The 17,856-nt window shown below is 41.9% G+C and overlaps 1 protein-coding gene across 3 annotated transcripts in view; it reads right to left on the bottom strand.

Moving 5' to 3' along the window:
• The window catches only part of LOC106589507 (ras-associating and dilute domain-containing protein), a 56,832-nt gene that overhangs the window by 22,495 nt on the left and 16,481 nt on the right, over positions 1 to 17,856 (bottom strand). For all 3 annotated transcript variants that reach the window (XR_014383035.1, XM_014179579.3, XM_014179580.3), the window contains exons 4-11: positions 17,386 to 17,618; positions 16,410 to 17,014; positions 8,815 to 9,132; positions 7,722 to 7,870; positions 6,811 to 7,060; positions 6,613 to 6,650; positions 3,495 to 3,721; positions 3,243 to 3,355 (exon numbers count right to left, since the gene is read on the bottom strand). Coding sequence is in view for 2 of the 3 variants with exons in the window: in XM_014179579.3 (XP_014035054.3) it covers positions 3,243 to 3,355; positions 3,495 to 3,721; positions 6,613 to 6,650; positions 6,811 to 7,060; positions 7,722 to 7,870; positions 8,815 to 9,132; positions 16,410 to 17,014; positions 17,386 to 17,618 (1,933 nt within the window). In the remaining variant the exon portion in view is untranslated. The remainder of the gene's footprint in view (positions 1 to 3,242; positions 3,356 to 3,494; positions 3,722 to 6,612; positions 6,651 to 6,810; positions 7,061 to 7,721; positions 7,871 to 8,814; positions 9,133 to 16,409; positions 17,015 to 17,385; positions 17,619 to 17,856) is intronic.

Genomic DNA, 17,856 nt, shown 5'->3' with positions numbered 1-17,856 from the left:
ATGAGTAGGCCACTGTGTTCTTGGGGACCTTCAAAACTGCAGAAATGTTTTGGTACCCTTCCCCAGATCTGTGCCTCAACACAATCCTGTCTCAGAGCTCTCTGGACAAATCCTTTGACCTCATGGATTGGTTTTTGCTCTGACATGCACTGTCAACTGTGGGACCTTATATAGACAAGGGTGTGCCTTTTCAAATCATGTCCAATCAATTGAATTTACCACAGGTGGACTCCAATCAAGTTGTAGAAACATCTCAAGGAAGATCAATGGAAACTGTATGCACCTGAGCTCATTTTCGAGTCTCATAGCAATGGGTCTGAATACTTATGTAAATAAGGTATTTCAGTTATTAGTTGTTGTTTTTTTGCAAAAATTTCTAAAAGCCTGTTTTTGCTTTGCCATTATGGGGTATTGTGTGTAGATTGATGAGGGGAAAACATTATGTAATACATTTTAGAATAAGGCTGCAACATAATAAAATGTGCAAAAATTCAAGGGGTCTGAATACTTTATGAATGCACTGAGGTAATTATTAGTCGAGTATAGTTTTCAAACTCGATCTTACCAAAATTAAAAAATAACTGTTGGCCGTCTCTTTGAGTAGGTGAATATACATACCGTAATTTCCGGACTATTAAGCGCACCTGAATATAAGCCGCATCCACTGAATAAAAAAAATAAAAATATTTTGAACATAAATAAGCCGCACATGTCTATAAGCCGCAGGTGCCTACCGGTACATTGAAACAAATTAACTTTACACAGGCTTTAACGAAACACGGCTTGTAACAAAAATAAATAGGCTTTAACGAAACACGGCTTGTAACAAAAATAAATAGGCTTTAACGAAACACGGCTTGTAAAAAAAAATAAATAGGCTTTAACGAAACACGGCTTGTAACAAAAAATAAATAGGCTTTAACGAAACACGGCTTGTAACAAAAATAAAAAATTAGCAGTAAGCTTTAGTTGTCTTTTTGCACTGAGTCAATTCCTCACGCTGCTGTTTCCAACGTCTTATCATCGACTCATTAAGACCAAGCTCCCATGCAGCAGCTCTATTTCCTTTTCCAACAGGCAGATCAATCGCCTTCAACTTGAAAGCTGCATCATATGCATTTCTCCGTGTCTTTGCCATGATGAGGGTGACAAAATGACTACCGTAATCAGAATGATGGGAAGTTTGAGAATTCGCTCGATTTAATCTAAACAGTAAACAAAAAAAAGTTGTTTGACCTTAACCCGTTCGGCAATTTCATTGGTCTAATGAAAGCTTCATGTCGCCAAAAAACTGAGCACGTCACAGAATGTGTTTTTTTGGAAAAAAAAATTTGAAAGCGGCAAAAATCCATATATTAGCCGCGTCATTGTTTAAGCCGCGAGGTTCAAAGTTGGGAAAAAAGTTACGGCTTATAGTCCGGAATTTACGGTAAATTGTAATCTTGTTGATCAACGTCTCAACCAAATGTTACCCAATTACGAAGTGTGCCCAGTGGGCAGTTACTGTTGAGTAAAGCCACACCGACAGAACCACCAGTCATGATGGGTCCAGAATTGTTACTGGGTGACACCCTAACCCAGTCGTCATCACCTTGGGGCTCACAGTCATGTTCTCACGACACTGACTCAGCCGCAACAACACAAGTGTGTGATGAGACTGTGACACAGGCTACTCAAATACCTACACCTGTGTCAACGCCTCAGTCAAGAGACGTTGTTGAGAGTCAGGTTGACCGCCGTTACCCTACAAGAGTTAGGCTGGAACCTAGATGCTTGGACTTGTAGAACAATTATTGTCGTTCACAATGGGGACAATTTAACTAGGTGGGGAGGAGATGTTGTATATTGGGGTTGTGCCGCAGAGCATCATGGGAGTTATGTGTGTTAAGATGATCATGTTCCAGATAAATGGTTGAAGTGTTTCCAGTCTCCTGTCTCATCATAATTGAATTGTTATAAAGACGTGGTTATGAAACCCAGGAGACATAACAGAGAAGGTTGTATCTGTTGGATGAATCACTTGTCATTAGCTGTAGACTGAGTCAGTTGAAATGCCATTGCACCAATGCTGTCATGATTACCTAACACCTTTTTTGCACTATTGGTTAGAGCCTGTAAGTAAGCATTTCACTGTAAGGTCTACACCTGCTGTATTCGGAGCACGTGACAAATAAACTTTGATTTGATTTGTACAGTTCAATAGGTCACCGCTGCTAACCTGCTAGCCTGCCTATCCCTGAACCCTCTCCGGGAATCTAATCTGTTTCCTCTTTGGATAAACTATAGTGATGATGCTCTTTCCCTCCCACTTCCTTCCTGGACAGGAAACAGATACGGAACGGTGCCATGGCCTCGTCTGCCTCAGTAAGCATACAACTGACTTCCAGTTAGCATAGCATTTAGCATAGGCTGCACCTAACGCTCGGCTTGAGTTAATTTACCTTGGCTAATGCTAATGCTAACATGGCTAACGCTTGACGTGGCAACCTGTACATGACTAAGTCATGTTCTCTTGGTTTGGGTGGTACTGTAGTGTGCAGTCACAGGTCACAGGCAGGGTTAGGCAGAGGGTGGTGGAGGTGGGTGAGGACTGTGTCTATGACTAGGACTGTGTCTAACAACTATCCCTGACCCTCACCAAGGAGTGATCAAAAGATGACAAAGTAAACTTCCATTGTGGAATTCTTTGTCAGACTACACACTGACTGATGGTGTGCCGACTGATATAGGGCAACCAGCTGTACCCCAGCTGCCAATAGGTCCTCTCAAACAGTATACACACACACACACACCTGGCAACACTTCTAAACTCCGTAATGACAAGAGGCCTGACGCACGCGCACACACACACACACAGCCCTACAATACCCCTGCTGTCTGTCTGTGGCCAGCAATAAAGCCCCTAGTGTAGCAGTCCAATAAGGCTGCTCTATCAGAAAACCTCTCTCAGGGCTCTACTCTAGAGAGGACTAACTAACTGGACTCTTTGTACCGACTCCCTCTCTGTTTTTCTTTCTCAGACTAAGAGACACAACAAACCCATCAGGCCCTGAAGGGAAAAGCTAAAGCAAGGTGAGCTAACTACTACATCAGGGGATATGTAGAGTGTTGCTGAGGAGTTTAGTCCGTTAAAGTTCTGCAGTTGTAGGCCAGAGTTGTGTACCCCTGGTCTAGTCTCTGGTGCTGAACTCACAAAAAATGTGACTGATGGAGTTTAAAGTTCAGGTGTGTGGGATACTGACCTTGGTGAGGTAGTAGACACACTGCTGAAAGGTCAACATGATAACTTCCTCCAGAACCGTCATGGCTTCTTCACTGGCCGACCTCACACACGACAGCCTTATCTCCAACAGGGCTGACAACAAACAGAAAATATAGGTAAATGTCTTAATTGATGTTATGGATCCTACGTAAAGTTCATAGTAGGCTTTCTTTAGACTCTTTTAGTCCCCTGGCTAGAAGGTGAGGCTAGGCTAGAAAAGCCCAAAACTAACCCATACTCTCCTCCTCCCTCTCTTCATCCCCCTTGTCATTGTGTTCCTCTCCCTCTGCCTCCACCCCTTGTTCCATGTGTGACCTCCAGGCCAGTGTTTGGGGCATCTGTTGTTGGATGTAATACAGCAGCTCCAGGGCGTTGGACATCCAGACCACCAGGGTACGCAGGCCTGAGACCAGTTCTGCCAGGTTGAGAGTCTGCTGCTCCTCTGGGTCACTACAGAGACTGGGATACCAAGGAACAGATCTGGAATCAGATCCTATGCCTATAATCATACAGTGGCAAGTACAGTACCAGTCAAAAGTCTGGACACACCTACTCATTCAAGGGGTTTTCTTTATTTGTACTATTTTCTACATTGTAGAATAATAGTGAAGACATTAAAACTATGAAATAACACATATGGAATCATGTAGTAACCAAAAAAGTGTTAAACAAATCAAAATATATTTTATATTTGAGATTCTTCAAAGTAGCCACCCTTTACCTTCATGACAGCTTTGCACTCTTGGTATTCTCTCAACCAGCTTCATGAGGAATGCTTTTCCAACAGTCTTGAAGGAGTTCCCACATGACCACTTGTTGGCTGCTTTTCCTTCACTCTGCGGTCCAACTCATCCCAAACCATCTCAATTGGGTTGAGGTCAGGTGATTTTGGAGGCCAGGTCATCTCATGCAGAACTCAATTCGTCAAATAGCCCTTACACAGCCTGGAGGTGTGTTTTGGGTCATTGTCCTGTTGAAAAACGAATGATAGTCCCACCTGCAAACCAGATGGGATGGCGAATCGCTGCAGAATGCTGTGGTAGCCATGCTGGTTAAGTGTGCCTTGAATTCTAAATAAATCACAGGCAGTGTCATAAGCAAAGCACCTCCACACCATCACACCTCCTCCTCCATGCTTCATGGTGGAAACCACACATGCTGACATTATCCGTTCACCTACTCTGCGTCTCACAAAGGCACAGCGGTTAGAACCATAAATCTCAAATTTGGACTCATCAGATCAAAGGACAGATTTCCACCGGTCTAATGTCCATTGCTTGTGTTTCTTGGCCCAAGCAAGTCTCTTATTCTTATTGGTGTCCTTTAGTAGTGGTTTCTTTGCAGCAATTAGACAATGAAGGCCTGATTCACGCAGTCTCCTCTGAACAGTTGATGTTGAGATGTGTCTGTTACTTGAACTCTGTGAAGCATTTATTTGGGCTGCAATCTGAGGTGCAGTTAACTCTAATGAACTTGTCCTCTGCAGCAGAGGTAACTCTGGGTCTTCCTTTCCTGTGGCGGTCCTCATGAGAGCCAGTTTCATCACAGCGCTTGATGGTTTTTGCGACTGCAGTTGAAGAAACGTTCAAAGTTCTCGACATTTTCCGCATTGACTGAAATTCATGTCATGAAATTCATGGACTGTCGTTTCTCTTTACTTATTTGAGCTGTACTTCACATAATATTGACTTGGTCTTTTACCAAATAAGAATCTCAAATATAAAATATATTTTGATTTGTTTAACCTGTTAGGGCTAGGGGGCAGTATTGACACGGCTGGATAAAAAACGTACCCGATTTAATCTGGTTACTACTCCTGCCCAGTAACTAGAATATGCATATAATCATTGGCTTTGGATAGAAAACACCCTAAAGTTTCTAAAACTGTTTGAATGGTGTCTGTGAGTATAACAGAACTCATATGGCAGGCCAAAACCTGAGAAGATTCCATGCAGGAAGTGGCCTGTCTGACAATTTCTTGCCCTTCTTGATTATCTCTATCCATTACAGAGGATCTCTGCTGTTACGTGACACTTCCTACGGCTCCCATGGGCTCTCAGAAGGCGTCAAAAAGCTGAATCGTGGCTTTGCAGGCTCTGGTTGAAAAAAAGTAGCGCGTTTGGATAGTGGCTGGTTACAGTACTGTGAGACTCAGGCTCGTGCCCGCGTCGACCGAATGCTTTGTTTTCTTTCCTCTGTTTACCTAAACGCAGATTCCCAGGCAGAATATTATTGCTTTTTTACGAGAAAAATGGCATAAAAATGGATTTTAAACAGTGGTTGACATGCTTCGAAGTACGGTAATGGAATATTTAGAAATTTTTGGTCACGAATTGCGCCATGCTCGTGACCCTTATTTACACTTCGGATAGTGTCTTGAACGCACGAACAAAACGCCGCTATTTGGATATAACGATGGATTATTTTGGACCAAACCAACATTTGTTATTGAAGTAGCAGTCCTGGGAGTGCATTCTGACGAAGAACATCAAAGGTAATCAAACTTTTGTAATAGTAAATCGGAGTTTGGTCAGGGCTAAACTTGGTGGGTGTCTAAATAGCTAGCCGTGATGGCTGGGCTATGTACTCAGAATATTGCAAAATTTCACCGAAAAGCTATTTTAAAATCAGACACCTCGATTGCACAAAGGAGTTCTGTATCTATAATTCTTAAAATAATTGTTGTGTTTTTTGTGAACGTTTATCGTGAGTAATTTAGTAAATTCACCGGAGGTTTGCTAGTTCTGAACGTCACATGCTAATGTAAAAAGCTGGTTTTTGATATAAATATGAACTTGATTGAACAAAACATGCATGTATTGTATAACATAATGTCCTAGGTGTGTCATCTGATGAAGATCATCAAAGGTTAGTGCTGCATTTAGCTGTCTTCTGGGTTTTTGTGACATTATATGCTAGCTTGAAAAATGGGTGTCTGATTATTTCTGGCTGGGTACTCTGCTGACATAATCTAATGTTTTGCTTTCGTTGTAAAGCCTTTTTGAAATCGGACAGTGTGGTTAGATTAACGAGAGTCTTGTCTTTAAAATGGTGTAAAATAGTCATATGTTTGATAATTTTGAAGTAATAGCATTTCTAAGGTATTTGAAAATCGCGCCACGGGATTACACTGGCTAGCCCAGAGAGGTTAACACTTTTTTGGTTACTACATGATTCCATATGTGTTATTTCATAGTTTTGATGTCTTCACTATTATTCTACAATGTAGAAAACAGTAAAAAATAAAGAAAAACCCTGGAATGAGTAGGTGTGTCCAAGCGTTTGACTGGTACTGTATAACTCATGTGTAATACAGAGATGGAAATAGTTGGCTTTGTGCAGGCACTCACACTTCTGGTTGATTAGCAGCAAGCTCCTTGGTGTGTTCCTGTTACAAAGCATTGGGACAAAATGAAATATTAGGCCTACAAACTTTTCTGATCCAAATATAGTTATATAATTTATCACATACACTTTAAGAGAAAATAAAAGATGATCACTCATACAGCCATATTGAATATAAAGTAACATACAGTAACGTCACTTACCCACATGGCATTCTGGACCTGGCTGGCTATGAGCAGCAGTAGTCTGCGGAGGTCTGAGGTTTGGAGGTGTGTGGCGGAATGTTCGACACACACACTCAGCAGGAATGCTACAGTCAACGGCGGCTTGTCTCTATGGACACTCCCCATGGCAATGATTTCCTTGACGACGGCATCCTCGTGCTCCACAACGTAGAGTAGGTTCAGGTCGCGACCCTCAGGGTTTTTTAGGCAAGCTGTGGCCCTTCTAGACCTGACGAAGACCATGTCAGTGGAAACGTGTCTAGTTAAAAAATGTTTTAATGGTGTTAAGAATGAACAAAAATTCAGCAGAGGACCAGACTTGAATGCAACACTTTAATTAGTTGCATTGAGCGCAGCTCCCTAGCAACTCAACAAGCATTAGCTGCAACTCATTGCTAATCAGCCTCCCGACCTGTCCTCATTCTCCTTAATCACCACTGCCACCCTACTTAAAACTGACCAAACTAACGTTCTTCCTGTTTGTTCTGCAGCGCATATAGCGTGGCACGATGCTGTGTGTTTACGAGCTTTATCAAGTTTAGCATCCCGCCTTCTATCTAGTATCTCTTATGTTCTTCTAAGGATCTCATGGGGAGATTTCCATCACCACAGCAGCCTACTACCACTGCCTGATGATGATGTCTACCCGAGACTCCAAGCCAAACTCTACCCCTCTGGATCCTTCATCTGTAGCTCTCGGCTTCATCCAGTCCATTCTCATTCCCCTCCTGAATCCTCATTCTCATTTCCTCAATAAATATTCTAATCCCATTTCAATGTCTGGTCCTTAAACTTGTGAATCGTTTTTTTTAATTTAATCTTCATAATTTACGATAATGACCTGTATCACTAAAAGCTTGGAGGAGCAGCAACCTGTGAGCAGACGTTACCTTATTTCTCTGGTCCCACTAGATTCCCTCCTAGCTGAGATACAGGTGTTGCAGAGTGCTGGTTCACTAGTAGCGAGTGTAGTGGCCTGGGGCAGAACCCCGGGAGCAGCAGTAACTGTAGGATCGGGAGAAGAAGTGGGGTCCTTCACCTAAAAACAAAATGCGTCAGAAGTAAAACTTTAACCTTAAAACCTGCCCAAAGAATCTGTTTTGTAACAAACACAGAGCTAGAACAAAATTGTTCTAAATGTTTTCATAAGCTAGGTTTCCATACAACTGGAGACTGATTTTAATGCAAATATTCTCAAATCGGCATAAAGAAAATATAATTTTCCAGCCAGTGGTGTGTTTCCACCAGATGGACTTGTTGCAGATCAAAATCACTGCGTGATGATGTAATGCACACAAAATGTACTTTTTCGCTCAAGTTTTCATACAGCAAATAAAAATCTAAAGTTCATTATGTTTCCATTGCATTTTCAACTCTACCAATTTTTTTTTATCACAAAAACTGTGTTAAATAGCAAAACTCTGGTATTAGCATATGTGCTCTAGCCAACAACTCGCAAATTCAATGCAGGTAGGCTGTGCAGGTAGGCTAGTCTACATAATTAAATTATTATGGATAAGAGCTCAAATATTTGTATTTGTCAAACGGAAGTCAAGCATCGATCATCACGTCACTAGAATCAGACCCTCGATATTTATTGGAAAGGAGCATCAAGATCACAGTGCGTGTTCACCACGGTGTGAAGTTCATCATCATTTATTTCATCTGTAGCCTAATAAACTGCATGATTTCCCGAGTCATAGTGGGAGGACCACACACCATGTCATCGTGTGACTCCAAGTTTACTTCGATATTATGGTTATTATATCAATATTTTCGCATAAATACTTTTCCACTGCCATTTCTCGCATCATTTTCAATCCCACGATGTCAAACAAACAAATTATTTGTTGCCATTTATAAAATTGTACCAAAACTCCTGGTTTCCATCACAGCTGTAGTCATTTTTATTTATACGGTATAGACTTTACTCGCATGAAAACTGTGGATGGAAACGTGGTTATAGTGACTAAACTTATTCACCTTCTGCATAACAACCCAGGCAGTGGGTTCCTTGAACAAGAATAGGTAGTGACGTCCCATCCCGATGACATCACCTGGACTAAGGCCTGCCTCTTTGGACAACGTCTCCCCGTTCCGTGTTACCATAGCACTGTGGAAGGGACGGAGGCGGACGGTGGAACAACCTTTATCGTTGTTGTCATAACGACATAGGCAGCAGTGAAGAGGCAGGATGTCGGGGGCAGAGAGCGGGAAGTCAACCTTTGACCTCTCCTTGTCTTCGCCACTACATCGACCAATCAAAGTGCTTGAACCGTTCAGCAGGTAGATGACGAAGTCCTGAGGATAAAAAGAGAGAGAATGTGAATTGTAAAATCCCATTTACTTTATTGGGTCAAGACCCTACAGTATATCAACATTCAACCATCAGACATCATGCACCACGGCCCTTGTGTTCCAGCCTGTAAGAAAAATAGAAGTTGAAAAAGGGTTTAAAAGAACAACTCCAGATCCCCCTGATCATCAACAGAGCCCAACACCCCTTGAAGGCCCCATGTATGGATGAAGAGCCTAATGTTCCCCAGCAATCTGTAGAATGGCAATTCCACGGTAACGGAATTACACTTTGACTCCGAATTTTCACTTTAAAATGTATGCCAAACAAAAACCATTGATTTCAAAATTTTGCTAACCATACAACTCTATGCACAAGGACTACTTTGAACAAAGTAAAAGAATTTGGGTAAAATCTCCCTCAGTTTTTTACGCGACCACATTTTTCAAATGTCTTAAACATCTAATCCGAATTAAGATTCAAAGATGTCTGCAGAAAGAATGGGGTGTCAGCTATGACATGACATCTTGAGTTAAAAAAATATATTTTGGTTATTGAACTACAGTAGGTGAAATGGATTTACATCCAGTAACATAATTATGATAATGGGTTACATCATGGGCCCCTGATCTGTACAATACAGAAATTCGTAATTATGGATATTATTCTCTTCATGGTGATGTATCCTGAATAGGTACACAAAGGTAGAAATATGCAATATCCTTATTTTGCATATTTGGGTATTATTCAACACACTGGCTATTATTCTAGTGAGCTCCATCCCCAAACAAGACCACATTTGGTTGGTCCGGAACAGACCATATCTGAACCAATCATAGACGTCTTTGTTTCACAAGTTTGGACATCACAGTACAGCACAGCAGAGTAGAGTTCAGTACCATACAGTAGAGCGCAGGAAAGTAGATATGTTCAGCACAGTACAATAAAGTACAGTATAATACAGCACATACGGTACTCTACTCTACTGAAATCGACACTACTGTACAGTAGTGTACTTTTCTTTACTTTCTTTACTTCCTGTTGAATGCCTAATGAGCCAATGGTTTGTTGGTTTTGAAAGTGTCTGAAAAAGTGTTCTATTGGAAAAGTTTGGTTACCTACACTACCATTCAAAAGTTTGGGGTCTCCTTGTTTTGAAAGAAAAGCTTTTTTCTGTCCATTAAAACAACATCAAATTGATCAGAAATACAGTGTGGACATTGTTAATGTTGTAAATGACTATTGTAGCTGGAAACTGAAGATTTTTTATGGAATATCTACATAGGCGTACAGAGGCCCATTATCAGTAACCATCATTCCTGTGCTCCAATGGCACGTTGTCACGTCCTGACCATTGAGTGCTCTTATTTTCTATGGTAGAGTAGGTCAGGGTGTGACTGAGGGGTTTATTCTAGTTACATTTTTCTATGTTTGGTTCTAGTTTCTGTTTTTCTATGTTGTTTTTTTTGGATGAGCCCCAATTAGAGGAAGCTGGTCATCGTTGTCTCTAATTGGGGATCATATTTAAGTAGTTGTTTTTCCCACCTTTGTTTTGTGGGAGATTATTTTGAGTTAGTGCATGTTGCACCTCTGTCGTCACGTTTTTTTTTTTTTATAGTTTATTGTTTATTGTTTGTTTTGCTAAGTTTCACATTAAAATAAAAGATGTGGAACGATACGCACGCTGCGCCTTGGTCTCCTTCCTACGACGAACGTGACACACGTGTTAGCTAATCCAAGTTTATCATTTTAAAAGGCTAATTGATCATTAGAAAACCTTTTTGCAATTATGTAAGCACAGTTGGAAACTGTTGTACTGATTAAAGTAGCAATACGACTGGCCTTCTTCAGACCAGTTGAGTATCTGGAGCGTCAGCATTTGTGGGTTCGATTACAGGTTCAAAATGGCCAGAAACAAAGACCTTTCTTCTGAAACTCGTCAGTCTATTCTTGTTCTGAAAAATGAAGGCTATTCCATGCGGGAAATTGCAAAGAAACTGAAGATCTCGTACAAAGCTGTGTACTACTCCCTTCACAGAACAGCGCAAACTGTTTCTAACCTGAATAGAGAGGAGTGGGAGGCCCCGATGCACAACTGAGCAAGAGGACAAGTACATTAGAGTGTCTAGTTTGAGAAACAGACACCTCACAAGTCCTCAACTTCATTAAATAGTACCCACAAAACACCAGTCTCAACGTCAACAGTGAAGAGGCGACTCCGGGATGCTGGCCTTCTAGGCAGAGTTCCTCTCTCCAGTGTCTGTGTTCTTTTGCCCATCTTAAACTTTTATTTTTATTGGCCAGTCTGAGATATGGATTTTTCTTTGCAACTCTGCCAGCTCAATAAGTTTAAACAGGAAAACGGCAAGAACTGTTCATTGGGAGCTTCATGAAATGAGTTTCCATGGCCGAGCAGCCGCACACAAAACCTAAGATCACCATGCGCAATGCCAAGGGTCAGCTGGAGTGGTGTAAAGCTTGCCACAATTGGACTCTGGTGCAGTGGAAATGCACATTGTATGCACACTAAGCACATTGTATTTGGTACAAATCATTCCCTAAGCTCTAGACCTCAGCTGAATCTGGTAATGAATGGTGTGGCTGTTGAATAAATTGGGGAGACTAAATTACTTGGCGTTACCTTAGATTGTAAACGGTCATGTCAAAACATATAGATTCAATGGTTGTAAAGATGGGGAAAGGTCTGTCCGTAATAAAGAGATGTTCTGCTTTTTTGACACCACACTCAACAAAGCAAGTCTTGTAGGCTCTGGTTTTGTCTTATCTTGATTACTGTCCAGCCATGTGGTCAAGTGCTGCTAAGACCTAGTTAAGCTGCAGCTGGCCCAGAACAGAGCGGCGCGTCTTGCTCTTTATTGTAGTCAAAGGCTAATATAAATACTATGCATGCCAGTCTATCTTGGCTGAGGAGAGCTGAGGAGAGACTAACTGCATCACTTCTTTTTATAAGAAACATGAATGTGCTGAAAATTCCAAATTGTTTGCATAGTCAACTTACGCACAGCTCTGATACACACACTTACCCCACCAGACATGTCACCATGAGTCTTTTCATAGTCCCCAAATCCAGAACAAATTCAATAAAGCATACAGTACTATAGAGAGCCATTATTGCATGGAACTCCCTTCCATCTAATATTGCTCAAATGAACAGCAAACCTGGTTTCAAAAAACAGATAAAGCAACACCTCACGGCACAACGCCTCTCCCCTATTTTGACCTAGATATTTTGTGTGACTGTATGTATTGATATGTAGGATATGTGTGCCGTTTTTAAATGTATGTAGTTCTGTCCTTGAGTTGTTCTTGTCTACTAATGCTCTGTACTATGTCATGTTTCATGTTCAGTGTGGACCCCAGGAAGAGTAACTGCGGCTGTCGCAACAGCTAATGGGGATCCTAATAAAATATCAAATACCAATTACTTTACTGTACTGTTCTATACTGTACTGTTCTCTACTGTGCTCTACTGTACTGTACTGTTCAAACTTGTGAAACATAGACGTCAATAATTGGTTCAGATTTGGTCCGGCCAGGGCAGACTGACCCAATTTGATCTACTTTTTAACGTCCGTGGACGGTTTGGTCGGTGCTCACTGAGTGAGGATGCTTGTTACAGTAAATGCAAAGCGGGTACGTGGTAGGTGTCAGTAAGAGCCGGGAGATGCGACATTAACTGGAGAGAGAAAGAAGAGAGAGAGAGCGGCAGAGAGCGGGAGAGTGAGAGGGATGGGTTGTCTGTTTTCACCGTCTTGCTTTGACCACCAGAAGACTGAAAGATAAAGAAAACAGTTGCAGTGCCTTCAGAAAGTATTCATACACCTTGACTTATTCCACATTTTGTTGTGTTACAACCTGAATACAAAATGGATTAAATTAAAAAAATTCTCACTGCTGGTTGAGAGAATGCCAAGAGTGTGCAAAGCTGTCATCAAGGCAAAGGGTGGCTACTTTCTAGAATCTCAGATGTACAATATATTTAGATTTGCTTAACTCTTTTTTGGTTACTACATAGTTTTGATGTCTTCACTATTATTCTACAATGTAGAAAATATAAAAAATAAATAAAAACCCTTGAATTAGTACGTGTTCATCTTTTGACTGGTACAATACCCAATAATGACAACGTTAACATGTTTGACATTTTTGCAAATGTATTGAAAATGAAATATGTATTCACACCCGTTTGCTGTGACACTCCAAATTTATCTCAGGTGCATCCGATTTCCTTTGATCATCATTGAGATGTCACTACAGATTGATTGGAGTACCTGAGGTCAATACAAGGCTGTATATAGATTTTTCTACTGTATTATTGACTGAATGTCTGTTTATTCCATGTGTAACTCTGTGTTGTTGTATGTGTCGAACTGCTTTGCTTTATCTCGGCCAGGTCGCAGTTGCAAATAAGAAATTGTTCTCAACTAGTCTACCTAGTTAAATAAAGGTGAAATATATATATTTTTTAAATTCAATTGTTTGGACATAATTTAGAATGAAATACACCCGTCTTTCCGTAGATCTCAGAGATATAATTGTGATGAGGGATATATCTGGGGAAGGGTATAAAACAATTTCTAGAGTGTTGAACATTTCCAAGAGTACATTGGTGTCCATCATTGGGAAATTGAAAAAATATGGAACTACCCTGACTCTGCCTATAGCTGGCCATCCGACCAAACTGAGCAACCGGGCAAGAAGGACCTTGGTCAAGGAGGTGACCAAGAACCCCAATGACCACTGTGACAGAAGTACAGAGTTCCTTGGCTGAGATGGGAGAACCTGCCAAAAGGACAACAGTCTCTACAGCACTTTACCAATCTGGGCTTTATGGGAGAGTGGCCCGATGGAAGCCACTTCTGAGAAAAAGGCACATAACAGCACACCTGGAGTTGTCAAAAAGGCACATGAAAGACTCAGAGCATAAGGCAAAATATTCTGTGGTCTGATGAGACAAATTGAACTCTTTGGCCTGAATGCAAGGAGAAAACCAGGCACAGCTCATCACCCATCTAACACCATCCCTACCGTGAAGCATGGTAGTGGCAGCATCATGCTATGGGGATGCTTTTCAGCGGTAAGGACATGGAGAATTTTAAGGATAAGAAGGAACAATGAATGGAGCCAACTACAGGAAAATAGTTGATGAGAACCTGCTTCAGAGTGCAAACAACCCTTGTCCAGACTACAAACGTCATTGTCCTGTTGGAAGATTTACAGTCCAACAGGACAATGACCCCAAGCATACAGCCAAGCTAAAGCAATGCTGGAATGGCTTCAGAACAAGAATGTGAAAGTCCTTGAGTGGCCCAGCCAAAGCCCAGACTTGAATCCAATTGTAAATCTGTGTAAAGACTTTAAGATTTCTGTTCACCGCCACTCCCCATCTAACTTAACAGAGCTTTAGAAAATCTACAAGGAAGAATGGGAGAAAATCCCCAAATCAAGATGTGCAAAGCTGATACAGACATACCCAAGATGACTCAAAGCTGTAATCACCGCTAAAGGTGCTTCTACACAGTATTGACTCAGGGGTGTGACTACTTATGTAAATTACATATTTCTGTATTTCATTTTCAATTATTTATAAAAACAGGTTTTCCCTTGAAGAGAGAGAAAAAATGATAATTTAATCAATTTCGAATTCAGGATGTAACAACAAAATGTGGAATAAGTCAAGGGGTATGAATATTTTCTGAAGGCACTGTAAGAGCTGAACATAACAGCAGTGGAAGGGAGAACAGTAGCAGGTGACACAACTGTTGTATGTGACCACTATGGTTTCCCATTGTAGCCAATTCAATTGCAGAGAAATATCTTAAAGATATGTGCGTTTTTGATAATGTAATTACAAGGCATAAGGCAATGTTTCTTAACTCATAGAAGGCAAATTATTTCTCCAAAACAAAATATAAATGTTGATATTAGTTGGCAGGGGTCTTTACTTCAACGTGATTGTGTTTTGATGTTTTTCTAATACCTAGAAAAAATCTAGAATATATTTAAAAAAAAATGTAAGACCCCTTTTCCATCTGTTTGACCAGAAATCAAAGCCTTTGCTTATTGCTTATTTCTCAAACATATAGACTCTTAGCTTTTATTTGACACCCAATTTGACATGTTCCTATGAACTTCACATGTTGGTGCTCATGGGTCCTATTACATAGAAATTACCAGAGAGAGAGAGAGAGAGAGAGAGAGAGAGAGAAGAGAGATAAATTCGTTTTAGAATACCTGGCAGAACATACAGTATGAGATGAGTTCAATACCAAAACACCTAGCATTCAACTCTTTATTCAGCCTCTATCCAAGATTAAATGTGTGTCACACATGAGTGACTTTGAAACTATTATATTTGGATGATTAACCCTTCGTGTGATTTAACAAATGGATTACTATGGGAACAATAAACAAATACATTCAAAATCCTAGGTGCTGACGTAAGATTACTTGTGTTGCGTATGTGTGCACATCTTGCATGCACGTGTGTGCATGTGTGTGTATGTGTCCCGCCCTGAATTCGTTATAGCCCACTGTAATCAGTCAGGAAGCAGTGCCACTGTTACGCCACTCTGTATCCGGATCTGTGTTTTTACACACGTTTCTGCTCACGCTGGCATTTCCAAGAAGGATTCTCTCCGCTGTTTGTCCCTAACTGTCTCTGTGAATTTTTCCAGTGGGAAAATGGGATTGCTTGCCTGGAATCTCACATGTTCCAACTGTAATGTTTACTGTGAGACAGAGATAGCATGTCAGGGGCGGACTGGGACCAGAACTCGGCCTTGGCATTTCTAACAGCGTCCATTTTTTTCCTTGATGCCCCCATTATCAGCCAAATAATGATAAAAAGGCCAACTGGGCTAAAAATGGACCAGCCCATCTGGCATTTGCCCGAAATGCCAGATGGCCGGTCCGCCCCTGCAGCATGTAATGGAACATCACCAATGTGTGTGTGCCCAATGCGGTGAGTAAGAGCAGGCAGAGAGTTTGAGGACAAAGTGGAGCCACGAGGGAGAGAATACTGTGATAGATTCTCTGTCCATTGTCCACAGACACCTTGAGAGAATGAGAACATAGTTATCTGTTTCCATATGGAGCAGCAACCTCAGAAAGAGAGGGAGGGAGAGAAGGGTGAGGGAGAGAGGAGAGGAGAGAAAGGGGAGAGAGACAAAGGAGAAAGGTGTTCAAGAGGGAGATTGATGAGACTCAATGTTGTGCGGGGTACTCGTGGGGTGAGTGAATGGAGTACTGTGTGTCCTACCTGTCTGTTGCAGTAGCCCTGTAGCAGCAGTAGGTAGGGGCAGTCTTGGGGAGGGTGAATGGAGTAAAGTGTTACGTTATCGTCACTGCTCTCTGTCTCCTCCCTCTCTCTCTCCATCTCAGGGGAAGGACAGAGGGGCTCTGTGTAAGTCTCTGATCCAGGGTCCTCCAGAGGGGAAACACTGGCGTCAACGTAGCTCTCTTCAACTCTCTGTTTGAGGTTCTTATCGGGGTTCAATTTGTGATTTCGTTCCACATTCTGTTCATGGTCCTGACTGTGACACTGATTGTGGTTCTCGTCTTGACTGGGAGTGTGGAACTCATTGGGGTTCTGACTATGGGGCTCAGTGGGGTTCTGTTGGTGTTTCTGTTGTGTTTCTGTGGACTGGGATGAGAGGTCTGCTTCACTCTGGCTCCTCCACAGACCTGGCCCCCGTTCAGACTTGTTCTGGTCCCCACATACCCTCCCACCCCTGTCCTTTTGGTTCCGAGCCCCACACACACCCCTCTCTAGGGTAGAGGTCACATGCACACTCCTCCTCTCGATCAGGGCAGAGGTGACTCGAGAGCGGCTCTTCTGGAGTTTACGAGCCTGGGCGTTAATGCCTGAGAGACACAAGAGAATTTGGATATGTGTGTGTGTGTGTGTGTGGCTGCCAAAGTCAACATGCAGAAGCTAACGTGCAGGAAACAGACTGCAGTGGTGGATATGATGGTTGGGAGAGAAAAACGTTCAACATTAAAACGGTAAAACAGTAAAACACAGGCAGGGGGCTATCATAAGAGGTGCTTTTACCATTCATAAAACAAACACATAACAGGATGCACCCCTAAGTTATTTTGCTGTCCCTTAGTCCCTTCCCCCTAGCAAAGACCCTACCCTGGTATCATATCCCACATTAATCAATCAATTAACTACCAGGGATCAAAGAAAACCACTAGTACTGCAGACCTTGCAGTCTCCCTATCAGTCCTACCAGCAGTGACCGTGTCCTTGTCTCTTGAGCTCTTTTCCTCCACACTGGCTTTCCTCTGGATCTCAAACCGCCTCGCCAAACCCTCCCTGGGTTTCCATAGTGACTGCAGGAGGAGGGGCTTCTCGTTGTCACCGACGACCCGGAAGCATTCCGTCTTCCACTGGTGGTCGCCCACGTAGCCAATGGAGTCGCAGAGAACATATGACTCTGCCTCTTCCTTGTTCAGACCGTACCTGGGCAATTAAGGGAAGTGAAGCTGTTTAGAACAAGGATAGTATTTACAACTAACAACTCTTGGAGGACAATGGGAACGGACTTCAGTAGGCTTAGTCTATGTCTGGTAAACCGGCTCTGCATGTGCATTAACACGCCAAGCTCAGAAACCCACCCTGAGTATCTCCATTCTGTTCCTGGTTATAATACAGTATAATAAGTAAGGTGAGAGAGTGAGAGAGAGAGAGAGAGAGAGAG

This window comes from Salmo salar, chromosome 28, assembly GCF_965601325.2.
Source record: "Salmo salar chromosome 28, fSalSal1, whole genome shotgun sequence".
Lineage (NCBI taxonomy): Eukaryota > Metazoa > Chordata > Actinopteri > Salmoniformes > Salmonidae > Salmo > Salmo salar.
This window is presented reverse-complemented; position numbering and strand designations above follow the sequence as displayed.